Here is a 7,306-nt window from a genome sequence, read left to right on the forward strand (position 1 = left end):
GCCGCTTTCCCCGCGCAGATCCCATTCGGCGCGGCGCTCCGCCCACCGCAGGATCCCCCGCTCCTGCCCGCCGTTTAACTCGCATGACATTTTTATTTCGTTATTAGCGTTTTCGCGCAGAATCTGGCGCCTCCGATGGGTTGTCGGGCTGCCTTTTTTTTTTTTTCCTTCCCCGTTCCCTTCCCCTCCTCCCCCTCCCCCCTCCCCTCCTAGCTTGCAGGAAATGATGGCAAACCGCGATCTGAAATGATTACTCCGGAAAAAAACGCTTTTATACCAAGAGAGCATCCACGGGGCTAGGCAGAGGCGAGAGGCGGCCGCGGGGCAGCGGGGAGCCGAGGAGCCAGCCGCCGGCGGAGCCGGGATCCCCTCCCGCAGTTCTCTCCGACCATGCCGGACGAAGCCACGGAAAACGCCGGCTCCACCTCCGCCCGCGTCTCGTCCTTCTTCATCGAGGACCTGCTGGGCACCGAGGGCACGGCGGGCGGCGGGGCGCGGCGGGCGGCGGCGGCGGGCGGCGGGCGCGGGGCTCCGCGCTGCGGGCCGCGCTCCCCGCTGCGCATCGGCGCCCCGGGCTGCCCGCTCCGCGACGCCGCCGTCGGCTGGTACCGCCGGGCGCACGCCGCCTTCCTGGGCTGCGCCAGCCCCGACAGTAAGTCGCCTTTCCCCACCCTTCACCGCCGGGCCCGGCCGGGGCTGGGGGTGTTCCTGCTCCCCCCGGGGTGGGGGGGTCCGGGTCCCGCCGCGGCCCCCGGAGCGGGCCGGAGGGGGATGCACGGAGTGCCCCCCGCCCTGCCTCCCCGTTTTCGGCCGCTCGGGGCAAATCTCCGGAAATGCTCCCTATGTGTCAGGCACCTGGAGCCTCCGCCCCGCCGCCCAAAGTGTAAACAGGGATTCTTGGCTTGCTTGGGGATTTTTTTTCTTTCCCTTTCCCTCCCCCATCTTTTTTCTTTCTCTATTTTTTCTCTCCTTTTATTTTTTTTTTTACATTTCTTTTTAAGAGGCAGGTCTGGCTTTTTTTATTTTTCTTTTTTTATTTTTTCCTTTTTTTTTTTTTTTTTTTGACTCCTCATCAAGCCGGAAAGCTGGGAGCATCGTCCCCCAGCTGCGCAATGGAGACTTTGGGAAGCCGGGGGAGCAGCTGGGCTCAGTCCCGGCTGCCCCATCCGACCCTTCCTGCAGAGCCAGCCCCGCTGGCCTCCTCTCGCACCGCGGCCTCTCGCCGCAGGGATCCCAAAGGAGAGGGTGTTGGAGCAGAAGCTGGGGTTCGGGGTAGAAATTAACATAGGATAGAGTGAACGGGCTGCCATTAGTGGTTATTTTCTATTTCCTGATAGAAAAAACATTGTGCCTTGGCCCATCTCTGTGACCCTCTCTGAGCCTGCAGAAATCTCATAATTGCTCAATAAGGAAAAGAGGAGTGATTAGTAATCCAAATAGTTTCTTTTTACATTCATGGACTTATTAATATTTTTAATTTCTCTCAGAAGTACATATAGAGACAGCAAAGTACTCCAGAAACAACTGCGCTTCCCCCCCCCCTTTTTTTTCTTTCTTTCTTTCTTCTTTTTTTTTAATTTCTCTTTTCCCTCTATTTTATAGAGAGTAGGAAATATTTTTTCCCCTTTCAAATTGTAATTGGAATGCACAGTGTTGGAGACTGCATGGAGGTATGTCTCGATACTGGAATAGTTGTCCCCATCCATTTCCTTTTTGTAGTCCAGAATAATGTGAATTATTTCTTTTTGGTCCCTCTCTATAAACACACGGACACAATATTATGTTTACCCCTCTTACTTACAAATGTACTTTTAAGTATGTATACGTGTGTAAATACAGACATGTGTATATAAATAAGAGGTCACGCGTATTCCTGCGTGTGCATATATTCATAAAAATTACACACGCACTTCTGTGCATATCCACGTGTGTGTATACACTCACGGGTGCGTTTTATGGCTTGAAAACAGCCCGTGCGTGTGTTATGTGCATACACAGGAGTGCGCACGCATACGCAGATCCACGAGCGTGTCCATAGACCAGAATATTTATAGATATAAAATACAGTGCTTGTGTTTCCATACAAGCATGCGTGCACGTGTGCCTATAACTCAGAAATATTAGGGAGTTTATGGCAGGGGGCAGAGAAGCGGCAGGAGCCTTTGCCGGGGCCCCTCGCTGCCCGGCCTTGCTGTCCCCGCAGCCGCGCTGGTTTCCCCTCCCGGCGAGCGGGGCGGGCGGGCAGCGCGCTGCCCCTGCTCCCCGATCCCTGCAGCAGCCTCTGCCTCTCTTTGCAGCCAGCGACCGGGACTCGCCCGAGCCGCCCGAGGAGCCGGCGGAGCGGGCGGGCGGCGGCGGGCGGGCGGCGGCCAGAGGCCCGGCGGGCGGGCGGCCGGGGCCGGGCGGCCGCGAGGAGGAGGAGGAGCGCGGCGAGGAGCCGGGAGAGCCGGAGCAGCGCGCCGCCGGCCGCAAGAAGAAGACGCGCACGGTGTTCAGCCGCAGCCAGGTGTTCCAGCTGGAGTCCACCTTCGACGTGAAGCGCTACCTGAGCAGCTCCGAGCGGGCCGGGCTGGCCGCCTCGCTGCACCTCACCGAGACCCAGGTGAAGATCTGGTTCCAGAACCGCCGCAACAAGTGGAAGCGGCAGCTGGCCGCAGACCTGGAAGCGGCCAACCTCTCCCACGCCGCCCAAAGGATAGTGCGGGTCCCCATTTTGTACCACGAGAACTCGCCGGCGAGCGCCTTGGGCTTCACCCTGCCGCACATGTCGCCCCCCTTGGTGGGCTTCTCCAGCGGCGTCAGCTACCCCCTGGGCACCTTCCCCGCCGCCTCCCTCCCTTTCCTACGGTCGCAGATGACAGGACTCGTCTGAGCGTCCACCTCTGCCGGGACCGCGGGCCCCTCGCCTCCTCCCTCGGCTTCCAGCTCCACCCCCCTTCCTCCACGGACTTTTTATTTTCAATTTACACGTTTCTTGATTTTTCTGCCTTTTTTTTTTTTTTTTTTTTTTTTTTTAACGTGCAATAAACTTACTCTTGGGGTTAACTCGGAGCGACGTGCGGCAGCCCGGAGGGAGCCGAAAGGACTTGAAAAACCCCAGCCATGCACAGGGATCAGGTCGGCGGGGCTCCCACCGCCGCGCATCCAAAGAAAATCCAGCCCCGTGGCAGCGGCAAACCCCTCACCGCCGCCCCGGCCCCGGGCCGACGCAGACCGGCGTTTTCCGGGGGACTTACAGGCTCCCCCGACCCTTCCTGCTGCATCCCGCAGAGCTGCCGGGCGTGACACGAATGTACGGAACCGCCGGCGCCTCCCGGCCGCCCCCACCCCGCGGGCGGCCGAGCCCCGGGCCCCGCCGCGGCCGAGAGACCTTCCCCGGGACATCTGGGGCCCGGGCCGGCGCTCCTACCGGGGAAACCTTTCAGCCTCCCCGCGGCCCCAGCAGCTTGCCGTGCAGAGCGGGGAACCCTGCTGATCCCGGCCTCCAGCAGCTTCTCCAGGGCCCTTTGTTTTAGCCACTTAATCCGTACATATCCCCTCCCATCGTTACTCTCATTTCCATACTACCGACACCCAAGCATGTGCTGGTGGCCCCCGGTCCTTCTCGATGCAGAAGTTTTGATTTGAAACAACTGGAAGGCAAAGTGTTGGAAAGAATTCGCCCTGCTGAAATCCGAGCTGTGAGGATTTGGTTTCTTTGTTTTCGTTTTATTTCCCTGGCAAATTATCGGCTAAAATACACGGTTTTATATATACACGTATATATGTAATTCTACATACTGTATTTTACAAGTGGATTTGCCACTTTTTTTTGGTCTCCTGAAGAGGTTGAGGAAAGTGCACCTCGACTTGTCCATCTCTTACGGGATCGGTTTGTGTAATCGATTAATAATTCACTGGCAATTAAAAAGGAAGCAAAGAAAAATAATCAGATGGGAACAGACTGGGGAGCTGTATGTCTGATTATGCAAGCGAACCTGTAACGTGATATTATATGAAGTATTATGCATGCCAAGTTATTGTTTTTCTTTAATGACTGTTTTGTTTCCCCTCCCTCTCTTACCCACTCCTAAAATGAATTTCTGGACTATCATTATTTCTAAAAGTTTGAATTCCTTTTTCCAAATAGTAAGGGGGAAATTACCTTATAAAACTCAGCCTTGGTGGAAAGTCAAGCTTTGATCGTACGTTCCAGGGCATAATCAGCTGCAAATGAACCAACCAGCTCGGAGCACTCGGTGTCCCTGCAGGCAAGGCCAGGTCCTGGATCTGTTGGGGAATGCGGACCTGTCTCCTGTGAAGGAAGGGCGATCTAATTCTTACTCTTTCCTACGCTTTTCATTATAATTGGAGCAATCTTTTTCTGGTTATGAAATCGATCAGCAAGATGTGGTGGAGCTTCAGCTTTGATACAAAACCCTAGGTCAGGGGTGGATTATAACCTCGACGCAATTTTGGACTTTCCCCCCATTTTTTTTCCTTTTCTTTCTTTTTTTTTTTTTTTCATTTGTTTTTTCTTTTATTTTTTTCCCCTTTCTATTTTCTTTTTTTCTTTTCTTTTCTTTTTCTGCTTGCCTCTGCTTTGGCCTGAAATACGGCTCTGAGCACCAGCCTGCGCAGTTGAAGTCAGGACATTGCAAGCCTCAAAACCACTTGAGAATTGCAGAATTGCATATATATGTATACATGCATGTATATGTTTATAAGCTCCTGAGAAAAGCACTAAATTGCCGGGATACTGGTTTCGATGTAAACCCGTTTCTGGACGCTGTTGTCTTTTGAAGTTTTCTTTTTACTTTTTTTTTTTTTTTTTTTTTTTTTTTTTATCTCCCTACTGATGCTGATCTCACCCTGAAATCTCCGGACATATTGGCCAGCTGTTTTCTTGGCATATCTATCAAACACCCGAATTTGAGATGAAAACGTCTAATGCCTGGTCCCCGAGCGGTGTAAGGAGGACCGGGAAGAGGCGAAGCAGGGGACGCCGCTGCCCCGGCCGCGGGGGAGCGGCTGGGCTGGACTTCAGCCTTTTCGTGTCAGGGGAGGTGACTTGGGGCGATGTTTCTTCCTCAGGGCGCAAGCACTTGATTTTGATGCCGTTCAAAGCCTGGCTGCCCCTGGAAGAGAGCGGCTAAACAGTTTTTCCCGTTATATCCAGCACCCCAGACCTCCCAGTGTTACCTACTGGAGTAAAATCCTGACTCATTACAGTCATATCAGAGTAGATTGTAATCCAACGAGAAATTTAACATGCCTGCCACTCTCCACATGCCTTTTCTTTGGAGTAACATATGAGATTATTATACTTCTGATTCTACTAAGTATTCTTTCCTTGAAGTTAAGGAACTGGCAGGGTTAAATGATCAATCGGATTTTTAAAATGTGTTTTGACATTAGTATGTTTGTTTTTTAAAGATGTGCTGATTATATCAATAAACAGATTTTTTTCATACACTGTATTTGTAACTTATGATCATGGTAAAATATTAAAAGGTGCAAGACGTGAAGTCATCTAAGAAAAAGTGCTTACTTATGCCTTATTCTGTACATGCAGAAAATGATTTATAGTGGCTTATTAAAAGTATGTGCTGCAAGTAGGAACATACACACCTCAGGTTTCTTTACCTCGTAGCTTTTGCAATGATACTTTTCCCTGTATCTGATGGCAAGAAATTTCTGCTGGATGCAGAGGAACACCTAGCACCAGATGCAGTCCCTGAGGTATGTGCATTGACTATTTCAAAATGGACAAAACCCCCATACCCGAACACCCAAGCCCATCCCTTAAATCAGGACAGCAAATTCCTCACAGATTTCTTCCTTGTGTGTATTTTTTTTTTTAATTAAACAAATAAAAATTGCAAGAGTCACACGCTTTGTACTGTTCCTGCAAACAGAAATCTCTAAGAAATTGCTGATGGACTGTAAAGCTCAAAGTACTTTTGCAAAGGCTATTTATGACATATAGAGACATACGTTGCTGCTTTACAGATCAAAGCAACCTCAGAATAGCTTTAAAATAAATCCAGTTATACTACAGCTGTAATATTATTATGCAGCATAAATCCTTGTCTGTTGACATTTATTTAATGAATGTTGCTACAACAGCTTAGCTAGATGGCACTCCAGAGGCGAGGCAAAGGAGAACCTTGCCAGATTACTCACAAAGACAACTTGTGTTTATTGGACGCTAATAAAAATAATCAGTGAAAAGTTTTTGTTTTTTTTTTTTAAGCAAAGCAAACGACAATCAAAAGAGAGTCTGAAGTGCCCTTTTGAAATAAATTCCTACTGGAGATGCAGTAAGACGTTATTATTAATTACACTTTAAATGAAAGTGATCGATATGCTGGAAAGCACCTTGTTAAATGGCTACTTTGCAAATGGTACATTGCTCACCGGTTTAAGATGGCCCATAACTTTTCTCGTAGGCACGAGTCTAAAATATTAATGCAAATCAATACTTGATAAATCTCGTAGGTGCGTGCTGGCTCCACTGTTCAACAATATATTTGGATCGATTCTTCTTTTTTTCTTGTCCACTGCATTATCTTGAAATAGTCTGTCTGTGCCCTCTGCCAATGTGCCCCGTGCTCACCATCGATCGGAGAGAGACTCGCTCCTGACTCCAGTGGACCCGCAGTGCTGTCAGCCTCAAATTAGATCCAGGCAATATTCCTACATTTTCCTTCCCATTCCAGATGAATGTAACTTTATGATGGATGTCTTAATGCTTCCTTTAACTATCCTGAGTTTCTCAACTCTGCTTATGATTTAATTTCTATGTAGTGAGATACATGAATGTCTATTCAAAAAGATATAAACGAAAATTTAGATGTCCACCTAAAATTTAAACTTTTCTTTTCTCTTTTCTTTTTTTTCTTTTCTTTTCTTTTCTTTTCTTTTCTTTTCTTTTCTTTTCTTTTCTTTTCTTTTCTTTTCTTTTCTTTTCTTTTCTTTTCTTTTCTTTTCTTTTCTTTTCTTTTCTTTTCTTTTCTTTTCTTTTCTTTTCTTTTCTTTTCTTTTCTTTTCTTTTCTTTTTTCTCCCTTTCCCTTTCCCTTTCCTCTTTAGCAATTCCAGCCCCCTAAACAGTTGGATATTACTAGCTTTATTCGGAATTCCCCTCCAGATTTTTCCTCAGATATCAAGCACAGTGTCAGGAGGAAGGCGATTTAGCAGAGGACTCTGAATTGACCTCAGAGAGAAACAGAATTTCCAAAGGGGATGCTCTGTCCCGCGGCACAGCGTGGCCGTGCCCCAACACCTCCTGGGCCGGAGCATCCTCTGAGCGTGTCCAGCTCCCCA

At 49.2% G+C, this 7,306-nt stretch overlaps 1 protein-coding gene across 1 annotated transcript; it reads left to right on the forward strand.

Moving 5' to 3' along the window:
- The first annotated feature begins 375 nt into the window (after positions 1–375).
- On the forward strand, positions 376–2,925 carry LOC110481873 (homeobox protein HMX1). The gene is made up of 2 exons (XM_021550690.2): positions 376–652; positions 2,298–2,925. The coding sequence occupies exons 1-2, from the start codon at positions 391–393 to the stop codon at positions 2,870–2,872; spliced, it is 837 nt and encodes a 278-aa protein (XP_021406365.1). The 5' UTR covers positions 376–390; the 3' UTR covers positions 2,873–2,925.
- The last annotated feature ends 4,381 nt before the right edge of the window (positions 2,926–7,306 follow it).

The sequence above is a fragment of the Lonchura striata genome, chromosome 4, assembly GCF_046129695.1.
Source record: "Lonchura striata isolate bLonStr1 chromosome 4, bLonStr1.mat, whole genome shotgun sequence".
NCBI classification, from domain to species: Eukaryota; Metazoa; Chordata; class Aves; order Passeriformes; family Estrildidae; genus Lonchura; species Lonchura striata.

Bases quoted from the DNA above. Each gene is read 5' to 3' on its own strand.
- LOC110481873 (XM_021550690.2), top strand. From the start codon at position 391: ATGCCGGACGAAGCCACGGAAAACGCCGGCTCCACCTCCGCCCGCGTC. The intron at 653-2,297 runs GTAAGTCGCCTT...CTCTCTTTGCAG, and splicing joins GGGCTGCGCCAGCCCCGACA to CCAGCGACCGGGACTCGCCC.